Source organism: Panthera tigris, chromosome D2, assembly GCF_018350195.1.
Source record: "Panthera tigris isolate Pti1 chromosome D2, P.tigris_Pti1_mat1.1, whole genome shotgun sequence".
Lineage (NCBI taxonomy): Eukaryota > Metazoa > Chordata > Mammalia > Carnivora > Felidae > Panthera > Panthera tigris.
In genome coordinates, this window is record NC_056670.1 from 6,321,875 (window position 1) to 6,343,699 (window position 21,825).

Here is a 21,825-nt window from a genome sequence, read left to right on the forward strand (position 1 = left end):
TGGAAATATCAGGATACGTTTCCCTGTAAGCAAATGGATACAGATTGTTTAAGAGTAGGACAGTCATAAGTGGACTTGAAGAAAGCAAACACAACAAACAAAAAGCAGAACCAGACCTACAAATACAGAGAGCAAAGTGATGGTTGCCGGGGTTGGGGGAGCTGAACAAAATGGGTGATAGGCAGGGGGAGACACAGGCTTCCAGTCACAGAGTGAATAAGTCACAGGGATGAAGGTCACAGCATAGGGTACGATGGTACTGTAATGGCGTCTTATGGTGACAGACGATAGCTATGCTTGTGGTGAGCACGGCACTCTGGGCTTTCATAGCACTTGAATGCCATGTCACATTGTGTGTCAACTACACTCAAAAGATAAATCAAGAGTGAAAAAATAAAACCACCTGCGAGGAAATGGCTACTCTAACTTGGTGTCCTTAAGAACCTGCCCTCCGGGAAAAGTAAAACTGTACGAGCAACTTGAATGGAAAGAGTCAGCCGTCACAGCCAGACCTGGAGGAAGACGATTCCAGAGAATAAGAACACCAAGGGCAACGTTTCCCAAGTGGGAACAAGCTCAGTGTGTTAGAGAACAGCACCGAGGAGGTGGAAACAGACAGGAGAGTTGAAGCCGATGCAGTTGGAGAGCCTTATACACCGCGATTCAAAATTTAGCTTTTATTCTAATAAAAAGGGGAAAACATTTCACTAGGTCCGTGCTTTTTAAACCAGAACTCTGGCTGTTGGGTGAAGTAACAGGGAGGGAAAGATGGAAAGGGGTAAGCTGCAGCGGGAGACTCATTTAGGTCTGGACGACAGATGATGGCAGGTGTACAGGGGCTGGTGGTGCAGGTGCTCAGAGAAGCCGAATCTGGGATGCCTTCTGGAGGTCGCACAGACAAGACGGGCTCCATATTGGATTGAGAGTGCAAGCAATTTTCGAATTCAGGGAAGAAAGCTAAGATGTGGGTCCCAGTATCTGTGGATGAGATAGAGGCACTGAGATGGGAAAGAATGAGAGAATAGCCTGCTGGACACATGAAGAGCTGAGTTGGGGTGGATTTACATTCGAGATTCACGCAAGACGTCTCGGGGGAGAGGTTGAAGAGGTGATCATCTGCATGATATCAGAGTCAGGACAGAGGTCACAGAGCCAGCCAAACACAGGTGATGTTGCAAATCATGGGACCAGTGGAAGGTTCCAGGGCACAATTGGCCCTGTGCAATCAATAATTGGCTTTTATTGGCTGGAAATATGACTAGCGTCACGAAACGGAGTTCTAACACCTTCACATAGAGAGGGAACTGTCCTGAATCCTCTCATAAAGGAAGTCCTGGGCCACCTGGAAGAAAGATTAGTGGAACCGTTGAAAAGTGATAGCTTTGGGGTCAGACGGGCTTCGCCTGAGTGCCGGCAAGTGACATAACCTCTCCGAGCCTCAATGTCCTCCTCCCTAAAGTGGTGATATGAGTCCTCATTTCACAGGTGTTATTGTGGGGATGCTCTAAAGATTTTTCAATGTTTACCCCAGTGTGTGGAACTTGGTAATAGGTCAATAAATGACAGAACTCTTACATATTAGCACATTCATCAATTCCAAGATGCAGTTTTCATTGATTTCCTCTCTGCCTCTGAAAATTATTGTCATCCTAGACGTGAATAGAGAGTAGATTTCCTACAATTATCTTTTCCCTCACTTCCTTCCTCTACGCCCCAAATAAGTCATGTATTATCCTCATAATTCTGTAAAATCAATCAATTACTGGGTCATTTTTCTTAAAACCCTCCAGCCATCGAGAGATTGACTGGATTGGCAACTGTAACAGCCCAGCCACCCCATCCCAAGGTCAGAGCCTGGAACCGGGGTTTGGAGGAAGGTATCCAGGAAGTTCCGCACATGCCTCCACGGATCCCAAAGAGTTCTGTCTGGAATGTGGAGGGTTGTCTGGCATGGGAACCAGGCGATCAGAACACAGGTGCCTTCGGAGAAATCCTGGAACCTCGTGCAGTGACAGTTTTACCATCGGCACATAATTACTCACGTGTTCTCGGCATCTGTTGCGGAAAATAACGCACCCCTGAACTGTTTTGGACAGGACCACAGCAAGCTCTATTTTAATGTAACTTTTAAATATTCCAGCCACAGGGATCCGGGGATCGGAAGAGTCCCCACTCCTTGGTCTTTCACGGAGCCTAGACACCTTAAGAGCAAGATTTATCCTCAAAATAGCTTTGAAGTTGAGGCAGATGTTGACTCAGCTATGTAGGGAATCAGCACGGGTCTCAACACGTTGTTACACCCTGGGGCCTGTCCGTGCTTTGGGAAGAGAGAGAGGCTATGAATAATGAACACAATCGATCCATTACAGTCCCTGACCCATAACAGAATTCTCTGTGACTTTCAGGGCCTTCAACTATAAAAGAGGTAAAACGATACTTACCCCGTGGGGGCATCGTGAAACATAAATAGACCACGCAGCGAAGCTCAGTGCCTGGCACAGATCACATGCTCTATGAGTGTTTGCTGATGATTACAGCAGACAGGAGGAGGAGGGAGAGGAGAGGGAGGAGGAGGGGGTGGAGGAGGGGGAGGAGGAGGGGGAGGAGGAAGAGGAATATTATAAAGCATCGGGAAAGAGAAAGCTGGTGAAAGTCAAAGTTCAGGTTGGATTCCAGAAGCAAGGGGAAGGCACAGAGGTACTTAAAAATCACGGTGTGGGATAAATAGAATATGAAGCTGAAGAATAGATACCCTAGAGTCGTCCTCACCTGCTCCCACTCTGCCTTGGATCAGTCCTGCCAGAGAGAGAACCTTTCTTGCAGAGAAGGATAAACTTCAACTGGCTCTTAGCCACCCTTTCTCAGGGGATCGATAAGGTTCTTTATGCGGAAAAGACCCACAATTGTCGTATCATCCTCCTCCTCAGCAAATATTCACGGAGATTTGTCTCATGCCTGGCTTCTAGAGACATGAAAGCCGTGCCCTCAGCTTGTGAGAGGTGGCTTTTCATCTCCAAGCAGCGCTGGGAAAGTGCAGGACAAACCACACAGATTTAAAACTAGGACACGGAGGCTCCAGGCTCCACCTGCTGGCCACTGACACCTGACTGGCCCTCCCTCAAAAAGAAGAGACTTTCTAAAGAAATAGTATCTTGGAATAGAGGGGGGTTGAAGGTAAGCAAGCAAAACAAAAACAAAAATCCCAAAGATTACTTTATCCACCCTTCCCTCCCCCCCCCCACCCCCAGGAAAAACCACATTCCTGGGGCAATGTCCACCAGACTGTAATGGACCTGTCACACCTCTGATACTGGGTCCCCAGCTCTTCAGCAAAGCATGGAGGACAGCGGGGCAGGGCCCCCGTCCCGGTGACAGCACCTGCACAGGACTCGACACCACCAGCTCCCAGAAAGCAGAGCAACCCCCCCCGCTCACCCAGCTGAGCGCCTCTGCTCATGACGCACAAGTCATTTCTGTTAAAGGAACTTTACCCATTTTTAATAACTTCCTGTTATTAGGAAAGTCACACAGCCTGATATACAACAAATAGCAAAAGCCAAAATAAAAAAAAAAACATTAACGTGCAAACCATTCCTCCATAACCCCGTTGCCCCGAGATAATCACTATGTTGGCTCTTTATTGCCTTCCTAGGTTTTCAGTACCGTGTCCATCAAAATGGTCTCCTCATATATGTATTTTGCCATCTATTTTGAAGCCAGCAGCATATTGTGAGCTGTTTTTTTAACCAATAAATACCCTTCTACATTACTACCCATAATGACTTTCGAGCATTCTACGGTATAAATGCCCGTCTCTTGTTCACCAGTGATTCTCAGCCAGGAGCAGAAGCATTCACCCAAAGGGACATTTAGAAAGATGAAGAGGCATTTTTAGACGGCCTAACGGTGGTCATTAGGATTTAGTGAGGAAGAACCCAGGGTGACATGCCTGTTATGGTGCACAAGGAGGAAATGTCCAACCTCAGAGTCGATATCGTCTCAGCCAAGAGGCCTTACACCGGTCCTGGATGCTGGGATATTTTGATTATTTCCAATCTGGGGACTATTTTAAGTAATAGCAGTGAATATCCTTACACAAAAATGTTGGTGTTCAACTCTTCCCTAAAGACACTCCCAGAAGGGGCACTATGTGCCCCCAAATCATATACAAAAGATTTCTGACACATTTCCCCAAATGTCCCCCCAGAAAAGCTTAATATGCACTCTGCCGGTGGAGATGAACATTAACTTGCTAATCAGCAACACCATAGAGAAGAAACAGGAACTGAACGGAGAGTCCGGAGGCCAATTTCCTCCCTTAAGATCTCTACCATCTTAAGCAAACCACTTAATTTCTTGGAGCCTCGAGTTTTTCATCTGGAAAATGGAAACAGCACCTGTTCTGCCCATATCACAGGTTTAGCGTAGGCCAAGTAAGATGCTATGTGAAAATTTCTAAGGCGTGTCAGAATAGCTTCCCCGTTGGGCTGGCGAGGACAGGGAGCAGCCAGGTTTGCAATTTCATGACCGTCCCCACCCAGGCAGGCAGTGTGAGCAACGTGGGCCAAGGTGCAGCAGCCCCAGTATCGGGAATTATTCTGGGTGGTGAGAAAACACTATGAAGACCAAACATGTCACATCTGCAGGACTTATCAGGTTCACAGTCACGTGTCTTCAACTTCTTTTTTTTTTTTTTTTTTTTGGAAAAAAATTGAATGATTATTTATTTTTGAGAGAGGGAGAGAGAGAGCGAGCACAAATGGGGGAGGGGAAGAGAGAGAGGGAGACACAGAATCGGAAGCAGTCTCCAGGCCCCGAGCTGTCAGCACAGAGCCCGACGCGGGGCTCCAACTCACAGACTGGGAGATCATGACCTGAGCCAAAGTTGGACGCTCAACCGACTAAGCCACCCAGGCACCCCAAGGTGGACTTAGCTTTTAAAGAGCTATTTATATTTAAAAAAATTTTTTTTAACATTTATTTATTTTTGAGAGACAGAGCATGAGCAGGAGAAGGGCAGAGAGAGAGAGAGAATGGGAGACACAGAATCTGACACAGGCTCCAGGCTCTGAGCTGTCAGCACAGAGCCCAACATGGGGCTTAAACCCACAAATCGTGAGATCATGACCTGAGCCGAAGTCGGATGCTTAACCGACTGAGCCACCCAGGGGCCCCTCCTGTCTTCAACTTCTTAAACCTCAATCACACAGGATTCTTGCCAAGCAGAATGCCATTCATTCATTCATTCATTCATTGTTTTTGCAGAAACGGGCGTCTCTTAGGGGTGTGCGCCAGTGTGGACAACTGCCGGTTGTTTGTCGGGGGGATCCCCAAGACCAAAAAGCGAGAAGAGATCTTAGCGGAGATGAAAAAGGTCACCGAGGGAGTCGTCGATGTCATTGTCTACCCGAGCGCCGCAGATAAAACCAGAAACCGGGGCTTTGCCTTCGTGGAGTACGAGAGTCATCGGACAGCTGCCATGGCCCGAAGGAAGCTGCTGCCAGGTTGGCATCCCCTCCCCAAAGAGAAGGTTCCTCCGCTCTGCCTCAGGCTGCTGCAGAGGAGGAGGTACCTGCTGGGTGTGGTTGGCTTGCTCTGGAGCTTTGCTTCTGCGCTATCCTAACTCCCTTCCCCTTCTTATCTATGTTACCGTAGACTAAGCTCCCTGAAGTTTTCACAGAATGGGTTCTGGAAAACATGCCCTTAGTCTAATGTACTTGCCCTGCGGACTTCCAGACCTAGGAGCTGCAGCAGCCCTGTAACAAGGTGTTAAAGTGAGGAATCTTCTCAAAAGTGAATATATACATTATTTTTCTATACAGATGCTGTTGTCAGGCTTACTAGAAATGGAGGAGGTTGTCCATTACAATGTAGAATAAGCCTGCAAGCGACACATTAGCCTGATGGCAATTAAGTGACATGAACTCATACCGTGACTCCTCAGTATCTAATGTGGGGCTGGGGGGCGGGGTAGAAATAACAGCCCTCCACAGAAAGGTAGCTAGTAGGTGCTACAACCACAGGGTGGGTCCTGTTTGGGCAACAGCCACCAATTCCAGAGATTAAAAGACTCCAACAAGGCCCTCCCTCAGTCAGATCAGCTTAGGGTAAATTGTTGAAAGTCCTCTGCTCATTCTAAAATAGTCACCAAAATTTACACAAAGTAAGGTATTAAGAGGAATCGATACTAAAATGAGAGGATTTCAAGAATGCCAGAGTGGACACATTGGAATCAACTCTTCTCTTGAACACCATGGAAAAGCCATGAGAATTAAAGACAAAACAACCACCACCTAGATTTACATTGTCCACATACACATCCTTACAAAAAAGCCATGATGAAGTCACAGGGATGGAAGGTACAGAGTCGGAATGTAGTCAATGGTACTGTAACGACATTGTAGTCAATGGTATTGTATGGGGCCGTGATAGCGACACTTGTGGTGAGCGCAACGTCAACATGTAGAGTTGTCCGGTCACTATGTTTTGCCCCTGGCACTAGGGTAACATGTGTATCAACTATACTTCAGAACATAAACAAGTGTTAACTCAATGAGAGCATTCACCCTCTAGAAGTTTGCAAAATTGGAAGACGGCTTCTGATCTTGGGGAAGACTTTTTATCCATATTTTCATGGAGGCAGCTTATAAGGGAAAAGATAGGAAACAGCCCCCAAATTTGCTGAGTCCTTTAGAGAGCTGGGCATTTTTAATGTCGATGCTTCCTTTCACTACTCCGTCACCACCCAATGGTCAGACCTGGGCCACCCAGGCACAGAGAATCACGGGCCCTCCTCATGAGGCACCCTTAGCCTTTTGGTGACCTGAACTTCATCTCTGGTGTCTTCTTCAACTCTTCTCTGTTCAACAGTTCTGCCACGAAAAAGTTCCTTGTATCCATACTGACCTCAGACTACCCGTAGAGTCTCAAAACATTTATTCCCAAACATAGATTGCTTTAAAACACTCGAGATTATTCTTCCCACTCTGTTCTTCTCTGGACGTACCCCACCATCTGCCTACTCCATCCTGAACATTACCCTCAGGTCACTGTTTCCAAATATCAGATCATCTTTTCTACAATTCTTGTCAACAGTAGGAATTTGATCTCTATGTGTGGAGAGACTGAATGGTGCCACTCTGTCCCAAGGGGGTTGGGGAGCACAGCAGTGAAAGATGGTCCAAAATGGGAGAAAGATAGTTTTCAGGGGCCAGTGTTCCTAAAGAACTAGAATATCCCCTCAACTTCCTGTCTTCAAAGAAAAGAGCATATCGGCCCATGAAAGTGCTTCTCTCTACCTGCGCAATCTACTGCCCCTTTGGACACTCTACCTATTACCTCACCATACAGTCAACAACAGAGGATTTCAGTCACTGACCGTCCTCTGGAGGGCCTACTCTGAAAGAAGGAGATCTTTACTAAACGTGATAAGCAAGGACCGCAAGAAGCTTTTCCTTCTTCGTTGATCCAGACTTGGAGACAGACAGAAAATTGTTGTCGAACACAATGTATTGCCTCCCAGCCACCTACCTTCCCAGGTGACAGCGGCAGCCCTCTCTGGACGTTGCATGTTTGCGGAGGCGTGTGTCGAACAAAGTCATTGCATCCAACTGAGAGGCCAACAGAACATTCAAAGGATACTCTGAAGAAAGCCCTAGTGTCAGCCTGCACGGGGACCACCTGGAGGGTTTGTCAAAGTGCAGCTAGCCAGGCCCCACCTCCAGGGTTCCGGAGTCAGAAGGTCAGGTATGGTGTCTGCCAATTTGCCTTTGTAACAAGTTCCCAAGATGCTATGCTTCTGAGACCATGAGTCTGAGAACCTGCAATCTAAGTCAATGACTGTCTCTCACGGGCCGCAGATCTGAATAACCTGAGGACACTTTTAAACAGTACCAGAAACCAAATCAATCTCTCCTCAGCTGAATCTGCTTCTCTGGGACACTGGTGTTTTCAGTTTTCCAGATGATCTTGTAGTGGAGCTAGTTTTGCGATCCACTGCTAAATCCTCCAACTAAGGGTTCTGGCCATCACCTGCATGGGAGGTCAACAAGTACACGTGGGGACCACTCAGCATGGGAGCATTTACTAAAACTCTACAATGTGCTTTGCTCTCTTCCAAAGGAAATTCTTAAAAAGAAAAATCAAGCCTAACTATTGCACTCAAAGAGTGCACACTCGGAGAAAACTAGACACACAAGAAAAGAGACCAAATAAAAAAGTCCCTTAGGTGTATCATCTTTTATTTTTGCAACAGCACTGGGTAGTGACTTTTATTATCCCAGTTTTATCAATGAGGAGATTGATGGTTAGGAAGGTGGTGTCCTAGCCAGGATGGCGATCTGATATTCGAACTTGTCTAGCTTCAGAGGCCATGTTTCCAAATCCCCCTGCAACACTGACTTTCAGGGGGATGTTTGAGATCACTGCTTACCGTACCTCCTCTCATTTCTGTCCACTTCAGCCTTCTGCAGATTTTCAGGCCGGCTGAAGGCAGACTGTGGTTCCAGGCCAGGAAGGCTAGAGCAGTGTTCTCAACTTTGGCTGAATTAACTGAGATGATTTTAAGAATCCTGAAACCCGGACCACTCATATCAAATTTGGGAAGAAGAGTCCTGGGGTCAGTGATGAGCTGGTCAATCTTTTTTTTTTAACTTCGGTTTATTTATTTTGAGAGAGAGAGTGCAAGCAGAGGAGGGGCAGAGAGAGAGAGAGAGAGAGAGAGAGAGAGAGAGAGGAGGGGCAGAGAGAGAGAGAGAGAGAGAGAGGGAGAGAGAGAGTCCCAAGCTAATAGCACTAACAGGGTGGAAGCCAATGCGGGGCTTGATCTCACAAATCATGAAATCATGACCCAAGCTGAAATCAAGAGTCAGATGCTCAACCAACTGAGCCACCCAGGCGCCCCTGAGCTGGTCAATCTTTAACAGGCAACTCCCAGAGAAAATCCAAAGTCCTGCCTTGTACTATGTGTAGATTCCCATGGTATTAACAGTCCCTCTGTGGCTGATTTCAAACTACCAAAATGGCATCCACTGGCTCACACAATTCTGAAAACTTAACAGTCCAGTGTTGCAAGTGGAAAGGAATTGGGTCCAGCTCAACAATGAGTGAGACTCAGGTTGGGTATTTCTCAAAGCTCTTACAGTCTGAGGCCAACGCTGAGAAGCCCTCAGCTACAGAAACCAGAGGCATCTTGGGGATCTTGGGCTAGGACAGTCAGCAAGGACTATGTAAAGCACAGAAAAGAAAGGGAAGGAAAACAAAGCAAAAGGAGTGAAAGGAAAAGGAAGGGGAAGGAATAGAAGGGAGCAGAGGGAAGAAGAGGGAAGAGAGGGATGAAGAAAACTATCCCCTGGGATGCAGGGAAGGTAGCTAGCCACTGGGGTCCCACAAGAACCAGCCCCTCTGGGATTAGCTAACTCATGTAAACGTGCCTCTTTTTTGTTCGGGTTTCAGGGAGTCAGTGCAACAGATGGTTTCACTAACTGCTTTCCAAAGAATAAAAAGATGCCTTTTGATTGAAAATGATTGCCTCCCATGTGGAATAATACTTGAACAACTGAACCCTTACCAACACTGAGAATTTCTGATTGTGTTCTCTCAAGCTTTTTATTGCTTCCAGGCTGTAGCTTGTTCCAAAACAACTAATAAAAAACACACAAGACTTCCAATCAAATTTAGAAGTTGAGTTGACCCCCCATCACTTCAGCTGGGCTCTGCCCTGTGTAGGAGTCCAGGGCTGGGTAGTCCCAAAACACAAAGGAGCCATGAAGAAGTGAAGTGGGTCTGGGCAAGTTACTCATCCCTCTAAAGCTCGTTTCCTCTTCCGTAAAATCGAGACAGTCACTCCCCTCCCCCAGAGAGTTACTGTGAGTGGGAACCAAGGTAGCATATGGAAAACACAGTATATAGTGCAAGACACTCAATAAATTGCAACTGTAGAAATACAAAAATATACGTAGTCATGGGGAACAACTACCCCTTTAAAAAGAGTTCAGTTTCTCATCATAGACCCTTCTATTACTCTTTGTCTTCTCAATCGGGATCAAGAATGTTTCTGCCAATTCCCAAGTTGCCCATGTGCAGCCAGAGAACTAGGCATGAACACAGCTGATTGGAGCCCTGACCAAGCATAAGGGACAGAGAACAAACCAGGGTTGCCTGAACTCTGCTCACTCCTGCCCACACACCACGGGTTTTTAGACTGCTCGGTGGTGGCACCTGGTCACGCAGATTCTAGAAGCAGCAGACATACTCCCTAATGACCTTAATGCTTCATGAAGTCAGACTCTATGTCCAAGCCCTAAATCCATTGTTTCCCTTCTCTCCTTCTGCCATCTCACTTTCAAAGACTTACTTTCCCCGTGAGAGCTGTTCAAAGACCCAAACCTGCCCATCGTGGCCTCATTTCTGCCCCATTTCAAACCACATCCCGGTTCCCTTTGTATGCAATTATTACCATAAACCATCTGTCACACAGAAGTCCCTTATAGTCAGCTCTTCCATTTATTTGGAATGTTTCTTGAAATCAGTATCCACCTCTTTTAATATTTGTCTTCGTGCTCAGTCAAGACCATAAGCATCCGCTGAAGTTAAAAGGCCATCTCAGTGAACCGAGATGGCATTGTCCTGGCTTCTATATAACTAATCATACCTGTGATCCTTTTGAACAGGAAGAATTCAGTTATGGGGACATCCTATCGCAGTAGACTGGGCAGAACCAGAAGTAGAAGTTGACGAAGACACAATGTCTTCGGTGAAAATCCTGTATGTGAGAAACCTGATGCTGTCTACTTCTGAAGAGATGATTGAGAAAGAATTCAACAATATTAAACCAGGTGGGACATACCATACAAGATGACTGTTTTTGAAATGTGCTCTGAAAACACTTAGGCTTGAGATGACTTCCCATAACTTTAAACAGGGCAGGCTTCGTGTGGCACTCTCATAACTGCATGAGGACTACAAACACCATATTTCAACCTTGGATCAGAAAATAGGGACATGTGGTCCATAACATTGATCAACATTATAATTTTACAATTATCTGTATGATTCCTTAATTAACACACATTGCCTTCACTAAACTATAAATTCCAAGAGAGTTTTTTAGCTTCTTATCTCTGTGCCAGGTCATAGTAGACACTCACTAAATATTGACTGTGTTGATGAATGCATGGCCATAACTCTGGATCTGAGGCAGGGCTTCTTGGCCTCAGTACTCTTGATGGTTTAGGCCATATAATTCTTGGTCATGGGACTCTGTCCTGCACATTATAGGAATTTTAACAGCATCCCACACCTCTATCCACTAGATGCCAGTCGCAAGATGTAATAATCAAAAATGTCTCCAGACATGTACCCTGGAGGGAAAAATTGCCCCCAGTGGAGGACCACTGGTCTAATGCAACATGATTGTGACTTTAGGTACATAAGGAGGGAGGTAAGAATTAATTCTAGGAGACGCATTTGGGTGAAGAGGAGGAGGAAGGAACTGAACCATGAGATTCAGTCCTTATCACTTTTTTCTCATATGGGAACTATAACAGTGAGACAGTAAAACATCTCACCAAACAATGTCCAAATAATCATTTCCCAAAGCCAGCTCTGTGGAACATTAATTCTATGGACTGTTAGTAGATGCTACTGATAAAAGAGACCCATGGTCAAATAAATTTGTAAACAACAACTTCACCAACATAAAACAGATTTTTTTTTTCATTGTGGGACTTATCAGAGTCCTTAACCTTCTAATATGCTTTGAAAGTATCCAAAAGAAGAGATATAGGATGCCTCATTTCCCAAATTTTTGGAGTACAGATCTCGTTTTTTTGGCTAATCATCTTGTGGAATTAGCATGTTTTGGGACATGCTCTGGCTAAGTTTATCACTGTGGGAACACCTTTCCATAAATTAAAATGTTTCTGTCTCCAGGTAGTAATTCTCTACTTTGTTGATAAGCATGAGCCATGGTGCCATCATGTTAAGTCGGCTGGGGAACGTTCCCCTCGTGTGTTCCTGTTGCCAACTTTGGGTGCTATGTCAGGTGTAATAGAATAAGCTGATGATTTGTTCTGAAGATAATTAGTAAGGATGCCACTTCTCGCTTTTGAAAGATTCACCAGATTCTTCATTTGCCAGCCTTTGGGAATTCTGCCAACTTCCTGCCATTCTAGTATAATGGTGTGACCCCATACCACCAGCTGTGAGTCCATTACTAACATAGAGACTGCAAGTGGTTGGCTACTGACTGCTCACTTATGCTCCAGGCATTGCCACGGGCACTTTCCCAGCACGTATCATTTATTCGGCACCATGACTCCAGGATATAGGTTACTCTGTCACTCCCATCGTAAAAATGAGAAAACCAGAACCCAGAGCTGTTAAGTAGCATGCTCAGGGTCATACAACTAGCAAGGGGCAAATCCCAGATTAGAGTCCAGGTCTGGCCAAGACCATGTTCTTCGCAACTCTGTGACCTCCATGCCCCTTACTTACTTACTTAATGAATCCTTACTGCATTCATTCACTCATTCATTCAACTGTCATTACTTCAGTAGCTCCTATGTGCCAGGCACTGTGGGAGGAGTGAACAGGTGTGAGGTGTGTGTGGGAGGAGTTCAAGATACTCCAGAAGAATAACAGCAATGACAGCCCGCCCTTGTGGCACAGAGAGATTCGTGTTTAAGAGGAGTAAAGCGTGAGCTGAGATATGAAAGTTGACGCATTTGTGGGCAGAGGAATGAGACGTGCGTGTGTAGATTCTGCTCCTGCTTTGTGTTGACTTCCGACCTTCTTATTTTTATTCAATACTTTTTTTCCCCAATCTTTTCAATAAATTGTATTGAGAGAATGGCATGTCCACATGCAAATAACACAGTTGGACTGGATAGATATGAGGTATAAAGTTAAATCAAAAGGGATCAGAGACTGATCAAAACAAAGCTAGTATTATAAAAACACTAGAGGAACATACAGGGCAAAGCTTCATGGACACTGGATTTGGCAATAAATTCTTGGATGGTATTAAAAGTAGAGGCGACAAAGAAAAATAGATTAAATGAACTATATACAAATTAAAAAGTGCATCAAGGGACACTTTCAACACTGCAAAAGCAACCCACAGAATAAGAGAAGACACCCGCAAACAATATAGCCGATAAAGGACCGACATCCCAAGTATATCAAGTGCGCCAATAAGTCAACAGCTAAAAATTAAGACAAGTAAAACTTCAACTATATATTTTCCACAAAACACTATTGTCCAATTACCACATACACATAGCCCATAAGCCCATTAAAAGATGCTCAACATCCCTCGCTATGCACCGGGAAAATGTAATCCAAAGCCATTTCCTGCCTCCCAAGATAGCAAGAGTAGCAGTAGTAATGGAACAACAAGAAGAAGACACAGAAACGTCGGGGAGTTTGTGGGGCAATTAGAACCACGTGCCCTGTAGCTGGAAATACAAAACTGGTGCCGCCTCTGTGGAAAACTACACGCTGGGTACTAACGAACATACGATTACCAGCAGCGGAACAACACTCAGACCTAAACCGTACGGGAGTGTTGAAACACGCAACTTGAATGAACCTCAGAGACCTTATCCCAGTGAAACAAGACAGTCCAAAGGACGTACGCCGTCTGATGCCAGTTATATGAGGTACCTAAAGTCGTCACATTCGTAGAGACAGAGTGCAGAATGGTGGTTACCCAGGGACAGGGGACAAAGGATTCAGAAATAATTATTTCATAGACACAGCGTTTCAGTCGGGGTTCATAAGACGGTTCTAGAAATGGACGGTGATGATAGCTGTACATGGTATTTTTTGATCTAATTAAAACACGACCTTTTTTTGTTTGCTTTTTTGTCCTACTAGTTATAATGAAGATAATAAATGCTAGCACTCTCTCCCTCTCCACCACTCTCCCTCTGATGGCACAACTCAGGGCTCTATAATGATGTGTGGCGGCTTCTTGGCACTCCACAAGAGAATATGAATTATACGGGATGGATAACTAGCAGACATCTGCTGTATTAGGAATAAAAAGTCAGAGCTGAACTGGTTTATTTTCCAGTGGAAAGGGTGTGTTTATACTTCTCTCGGAAAATGTATGGGGAGAAACAGGAAAATAATGCTTTAAAAATGTTATTTAAAGTCTGGGTCCCTCGGAAAAGCTCGAATATTCCTGGCAAATATTCGACCGTCTTGTTTTAACCCTGATTAGCCTGGAAATATTGTACTGCCACTCAGAGAGATCAATGACAATCAGAACAGGAACTGGGGCTGAAAATGTATGTTCTTCCCCAGCGTAGCCTAAGGGTATGCGCGGAAATTCCAATTATAGTCATTCTACAAAATCTGATTTCTCTAAAACAGTTTAGTGTCAGAATCCACAGGAGGGACTTGTGAAAACAGACTGCTGGCCACCTCACCCCATCCCCACTCCTCTGCCCCATGGTTTCTGAGTTATGGGTCCAGGGTGGACCCAGGCTGATACTTGCTGGTCAGAAGACCACACTTGGAGAACCACACCCCTCTGATAATCTTCCTTGGGATCCCAGGTGTGTTTCTCTTCAGGTACTCGATGTGCTGGTCTTCAGAGTACTATTTCTCTAATTCCCCATATTAGGACTTCAGAGTCTTTTAACCATTGCTGACGATGACCACGGGCATTTTGTTTTCCTCCACCCTCTGCCAGATGATGATCAATCAGTAAACAAACTCCTCTACACTAAAGAAGGGGCATACGATAATAAGCCAGGTGGTCAATACCATTGTAGAGAAAACCAAGCTCACACGCTCAAATTTGTTCCATGGGGCTACATTTTCACACAGTAACATTTCCAAAATCAGGTGTAGCTGAACAGTATTGCTCAAAAATGCCAGTCTGTTTCCTTGTCTACGAACAGAATTTGAGGACATTTAGATCCATTGCCATCTGAAATGCCACCTAACTAATATGAACGACGGAAGCTGGCATGCGAATTGACTGGTAATATTCATTCGTCCCATGTCTATTTATAGAGCAGCCTCTGTACACGAGGGAGGAGGTAGGACCTAGGTGAAGACAGTACCGAGATGGCCCCAAGGAGATCTTGTTCTCGGGGGGCTACCAGTCTAGTGGAGCCCAGATGAAGGACAGCACTGGAGAACGCACAGAGCAAAGACTGGAAAGACAGAGGTCCTTATCAGCCCATCTTTGACTTCTTAGTCACCAGGACAAGCCATGGGGTTACGTCATGAAAATTACCCTCCCCGACCCTGGAGGAATGAAGACAGTGTGCTGGAAATTCAGGGAATTACGTGTCCCATGCTTCGTGGTCTCAACTGCTTTTATGTACGTTCTCCGCCGAGCCGGACAATTCTGCTCTCTACACCCTTTGCCAGAAGAAGTCAAGTGCTGGATGCAGAGGGAAGAGAGAGGGCCACGATGGTTTTACATCATCCTGACAATACAGCCCTACCATTGTTCCAAAAGAAGATAACATATAGCCGTTGAACCACGTGGCAGAGTAAAACGTCTGTCTTTATGACCTTGAATCTGGTAGGATAGATGACTGAGCTTTGATAGGGAGGCGACAAAAGGAGAGCCCTCGTGTCCTCTTCTGGACCCCCCTGGGAAAGTGTCCCATCCTTTGTGATGTCTGGGAACTTAAGGAGAGGAGAAGAAACCGCATCTCTCAAGACACACCCATGTGAGTGTCACTGAAAGAGGACAGTCGTCACGCTAAACTACTAACAAGTTAATGTCAAAGAAGTTTCCATTTTACCTTCACTCTAGGTGAAACTTCTATTTCAAATTTTTTTTAATGTTTATTTATTTTTGAGAGACAGAGTGCAAGTGGGGAAGGGGCAGAGAGAGGGAGACACAGACTCTGAAGCGGGCTCCAGACTCCGAGCTGTCAGCACAGAGCCCGACGCGGGGCTCGAACTCACGAACCGCAAGATCATGGCCTGAGCCGAAGTCACACGCTTAACTGACTGAGCCACCCAGGCGCCCCGAAACTTCTATTTTTTTGCCATTGGCACCTGCAGCAGTCTCTCTATATTAAAATAGGTCAGGTCGATTTGTTATTTTTTTTATTATACAAACAATAGAAATAAACATTGCACATGTTTGTAAAATACCAAAGAATATAAATTAACATGTGAAAGTCCCCTTTATTCTCTGCAAATTTTCTCCCCATTCCTTACATAACCTGTATTAACAGTTTGGTCTCTATGTTTCCAGCTCTCTTTCTGTGTGTGTGTGTGTGTGTGTGTGTGTGTGTGTGTGTATCCATATTTCTCTGTACATATATATGGGTTGGGATTTTGAAAACATAAATGTTACAAAATTATACTCACTATTTTACAAATTTTTGAATTTCACAATAGGTCTTAAATCTTTCCGTGTAAGCATACATAGGTCTATTTTTTCTCTTTGAAGACTCATTTCTTTTTTTTTTTATTTGTTTGAGAGAGAAGGTTGGGGGAGGGGCAGAGAGAAAGGGAGAGACAGAGAATCCCAAGCAGCCTCCACACCATCAGCACAGACAGTGGGATGCGGGCTCCGTCCTGCAAACTGCGGGATCACGACCTGAGCTGAAACCAAGAGCTGGATGCTTAACCAACTGAGCCGCCCAGGCGCCCCTAAAGACTTATTTCATTTGATATGAATGTACCAGATTTAATCACTCTCAGGAGAATGGACTTTAAGTTGTTTTATTTTTGCTACCACAACAGTGAGAGCTAACGTCCTCATATATTATCCTTTTGCATATAGGAGTGCTTCTGTAAAAGATGTTCCTCAAGGGAGAATTCTTGGATATCTACATTGTTTCCAACATGTAGATATTATGAACAGCAGGGAAAGAACTATTTTGGTTTTCAAATGTTCTTTCAGAAACTACCTTTTTTTTTTTTAATCAAAAGACTATCAGATCTCAGTTAAGAGATCTGAGTTCCAGTTCCTAGCTGTGTGAACCCTTACAAGCTCACCTTCCTTGTTAGAACCTTAGTTTCCTAATCTTTAAGTCAAAAATAAATTAAGGTCAAGTGAATTTTTATTTTTTTTAATTTTTTTTAAGTTTATTTATTTTGAGAGACAGAGAGCAAGGGGGGAGGGGAAGAGAGAGACAGAGAGAGAGAATCCCAAGCAGGCTCCACACTGTCAGCACAAAGCCTGATGCGGGGCTCAAAGCCACAAACTGCAAGATCGTGATCTGAGCTGAAATCAAGAGTTGGACACTTAACCGACTGAGCCACACAGGCACCCAAGGTCAAGTGAATCTCTAAAAGCTTAAAGTAAAGCATTGCTAAAGTCTCTCCTAATTCTAAAGTTGTACTACATAAATCAAAAGAAATAAAATATTTGTCTGGGGGAAAAGCCATAAAATTTTATAAGGTAATCGCCTAAATATATATTTATAGGATGACCAATAGTTCAAAACAATTGAAAAAATATTTTACCAAGTATAAGTTACTATTGTTTACATTATATAGAGACAAAATAAGATAATGCTTCTACTCTTAAAGGTCTTATAATCTAGGAAGTGGAAAACACAAATCTATAATAATATGGAAGAATATAGGGGATATAAAAAAATTACAAACAAAAGCTTCTACTGAATGTGTACAATTGCAAACCTGGACATAGCAAACATTCTCAAGGAGAACTTAACCTAAATAGTAAGTCTGAAAAAAAAATCAAATACTCTTGGAAGCCACATGCTAAAATGTGCCATTCTCGGTGTTGTGTCAAGGTTGCTAATGGGGCTACTTTCTCTCTGTTTACAGGTGCTGTGGAGAGGGTAAAGAAAATCCGCGACTATGCTTTTGTGCATTTCAGCAGTCGAGAGGATGCAGTTGAGGCAATGAAAGCTTTAAATGGAAAGGTAATATAGGACAATGCGCGTACACACACACACACACACACACACACACACACACAAGTTCCACCCAAATTTGGCGTGGAAATTTTATTCAAAAGAACGATCCCGCAAGTCTGTGTCACTCAGGCTTTCTCTACCTCTAACATGACTGTCTCTATCCATTGAAGATGAACAGAAGAGTCAGTGACAGAAAACACCATGGAGATGTGGCTCCTGTGTCCGGTCCTGTCTCTAATTTGGACTGATTTGAACAAGTCACTGCCCCTCAACTTCCTTCCCAAGTGGGGGATTGGAGTATTGGCGTAGGTTATTTCAAGGTGTTTTTCTCAGGTGCAACTTTCTGTCATTACTTTGAGAGATTATCACCTCAGTAGTCAGTATTTTGGAGGCTGATGACCAGAAAAGATGTCAAGGTCACTGCTGTCAGTCCGCCCTCAGAGTTTTGATCTCCCTACTCTGGAAGGCTTTGGGTCTCTTCACCTGGCCAAGAATAAGGTCCAGGAAAAAGCTAGTTTCTAAGTCCTTTCTCCTGACTTGTAAATAGAAACCAATATAATATTTACTTATCAATGCAAAAAACATTAAAACCCTTTGGGGCACCTGGGTGGCTCAGCCAGTTGAGCGTCCGACTCCAGCTCAGGTCATGATCTCACAGTTTGTGAGTTCAAGCCCCGCGTCGGGCTCTGTGCTGACAGCTCAGTGCCTGGAGCCTGCTTTGGATTCTGTGTCTCCCCTTCTCTCTTTCCCTCCCCTGCTCACACTCTCTCTCTCTCTCTCTCAAAAATAAATAAAATTTTAAAAATATTTAAAAAAAACACTAAAACGTTTCTATAGACCACTTATCTTGCTAAATAATGTCTAGGATACAAAAAAAACCCAAAGATACTTGTCAGCAAGCTAAAAGTCTACCAGAGGAATAAGTACACACACATCTTTCATAGTTCAGCCAAATAAGTTTCATATATATATTATATATGTGTATATATGTGTATATGTGTATATATATGTATGTGTATGTGTATATGTATATGTGTATATATATGTATATGTGTATATGTATATGTGTATACATATATATGTATATATATGTATATGTATATGTATATGTATATGTATATGTATATGTATATAAGATAAGTACACACACATCTTTCATAGTTCAGCCAAATAAGTTTCATATATATAGTATATATATATGTGTATATATGTGTATATATATGTATATGTGTATATATATGTATAGGTGTATATATGTATATGTGTATATATATGTATATGTATATATATGTATACACATGTATGTGTATGCATATGTATATAAGTACACACACATCCTTCATAGTTCAGCCAAATAAGTTTCATATATATATTATTTATGTGTGTATATGTATATGTGTATATATATGTATATGTGTGTATGTATATGTATATATGTATATGTGTATATATGTATACACATATATGTATACACATATATGTATACACATATATGTGTATGTATATGTATATGTATATAAGATAAGTACACACACATCTTTCATAGTTCAGCCAAATAAGTTTCATATATATATTATATATATGTGTATATATGCGTATATATATGTATGTGTATATGTGTATATATATATGTGTGTGTATATATATGTATGTGTATATATGTATATATATGTATACACACACACACACACACATATATATATATACACATAAAAAGTGGTGAGTATATCCAAAGGAAGGAGGAATGAGCCATTCAGAATCAGAAAATCTTCGTGGAGATGAGAAGATGGTAACTATAAGAAGCCATAAAAATTGGGCAGATTTCCCAAATCAAAACACATGGAAATGGAGAGGCGGTTTCCGAGGCACAGAATTTGGAAAGCGCAAGAAGTGACTAAGGAAGGTGAAAGCAGAGCGATTCAGTTAGAACATGATGCACGCAGGGCTGTGTCGCCTGTCGGGCTTTGCACCAGTCAGTCCTCACAGCAGCCAGCTGGCAAAGGGGCTAAGTACAGAAGTGTGAGTGCAGGGAAGGGGAAGCAAAAGAGTGGAGGAGCTGAGGGTCACCGCACCCCTGGGGTCAAGGCAACAAGGGGCGGGAGACATCACAGGAAACCTCAGAGAGAGAGGACTGGACAGAGCAGGTCTCCTTGGGAGAAAGAAGCAGGGGTGTTTGGCCGAAGGACACGGCCAGCAGCTAAGGGAGTACCTCCCAGAGCAGGTTCATCAGTCACGGGGGGCTGGGCTTAGGGGCCGATCTGGGGTCCACAGACATGCTTGAGTCCTGGAGGAGAGAAAGTACTGACTCCGAAATGCAAAAACTGCAAAGCAGAAATTCGTGCAGATTTAAATACACGTCCATGAAGCAAATCACCACCTCATCTTTATCGACGATCACATTTAGTGCCATAAAGCTGTTATTACTCTGAAAACAATTCATAGGTCAGTTTCTCCATTTGAGAACATTCCTGAGGATACATGATGAATGCTGAGAAGAGACGGTCATAAATTAAACGCTAATAATTACATTGAAATAATTATGATGGAAAAATGCTCAAATTGTTCCCAAATTTTACAGCTAGATAAGCTAGGTATATTTTTTAAAGATGTTATGTTTGGGGCCCCTGGGTGGCTCAATCAGTTGAGCATCCAACTCTTGATTTCAGCTCAGGTCATGATCCCGGGGTCATGGGATCAAGTCCTACATCGGGCTCCACGCTGACAATGGAGCCTGCTGAAGTTTCTCTCTCTCTCTCTCTCTCTCTCTCTCTCTCTCTCCTTTCACTGCCCTTCCCTCTCTCATTCTCTCTCTCTCATTTTGAATAAGGGCTTGAAGGAGGGCGGGAAAGGAAAGTAGTAGAAATCTCTATGTAGGGCTATGGGGCACGAATTGAAAACATCCAGGAACTGACTGGATATCGGAGTGAGCAGGAGCCATTGGCTGGTTTTCAATATGGGGGATCAGGATGATACTGTGGGGGAAGCCAGGAAAGGAAACCTATTTAGAGAGAAAGGGGATGAACTGAGCTTTGCATGTGGTTCTCTATTCTAGAAATACTTGTGGGTGTCTGTGATGTGTAAGGAATTTTTCGGGGCTTGGGAATATACCAATGAATAATATATCACCCTAGCTCTTGAAACGTCTAGAGCAAATCACTAAAAGACAGTACTGAGTTTAAAACACTCAAGGGGCGCCTGGATGGCTCAGTCGGTTAAGTGTCTGACTTTGGCTCAGGCCATGATCTCACAGTGCAGGAGTTCAAGCCCCACATCAGGCTCTGTGCTGACAGCTCAGAGCCTGGAGCCTGCTTCAGATAATCTGTCCTCCTCTCTCTGTTCCCCTCCCCCACTCATGCTCTCTCTCTTTCTCTCTCAAAAATAAATAAGTGTTAAAAAAATTTTTTAAAACGACTCCTACGGGGACAATGAAGCACAAATTCTATTACAATATGGAACCTGACTTTGCAGTAAAGAATCATTCCATTAAAAATGTCTCTTGAGGGGCACCCGGGTGGCTCAGTCGGTTGAGCGTCTGACTTCAGCTCAGGTCACGATCTCACAGTCCGTGAGTTCGAGCCCCGCGTCGGGCTCTGGGCCGATGGCTCAGAGCCTGGAGCCTGCTTCCGATTCTGTGTCTCCCTCTCTCTCTGCCCCTCCCCCATTCATGCTCTGTCTCTCTCTGTCTCAAAAATAAATAAACATTAAAAAAAAATTAAAAATGTCTCTTGATAGGAAGGTCTATAAGCAGAGACCTATTTGGGTCTCTCTCACCTTCCTCAAGACAGGACTGAAGATAAAGAATCTTATTACCAAGACCACCCCCTTCCTTTGATACTCTGATCTGTTGCTTCTAATTACATCAACACCATTGTAAAGATAGGTGAATATCATCAGGATTCTCTTTCAGTATATTCCAACTAACATATTCAAGACTGGCTCTTGCTGCTAAAAA

The 21,825-nt window shown here is 43.8% G+C and overlaps 1 protein-coding gene across 1 annotated transcript in view; it reads left to right on the forward strand.

The window, feature by feature from the left end:
* The window catches only part of A1CF (APOBEC1 complementation factor), a 76,687-nt gene that overhangs the window by 44,021 nt on the left and 10,841 nt on the right, over window positions 1–21,825 (forward strand). The window contains exons 5-7 of the mRNA XM_015544714.2: window positions 5,266–5,504; window positions 10,671–10,835; window positions 17,782–17,879. Of these exons, the coding sequence (XP_015400200.1) occupies window positions 5,266–5,504; window positions 10,671–10,835; window positions 17,782–17,879 (502 nt within the window). The remainder of the gene's footprint in view (window positions 1–5,265; window positions 5,505–10,670; window positions 10,836–17,781; window positions 17,880–21,825) is intronic.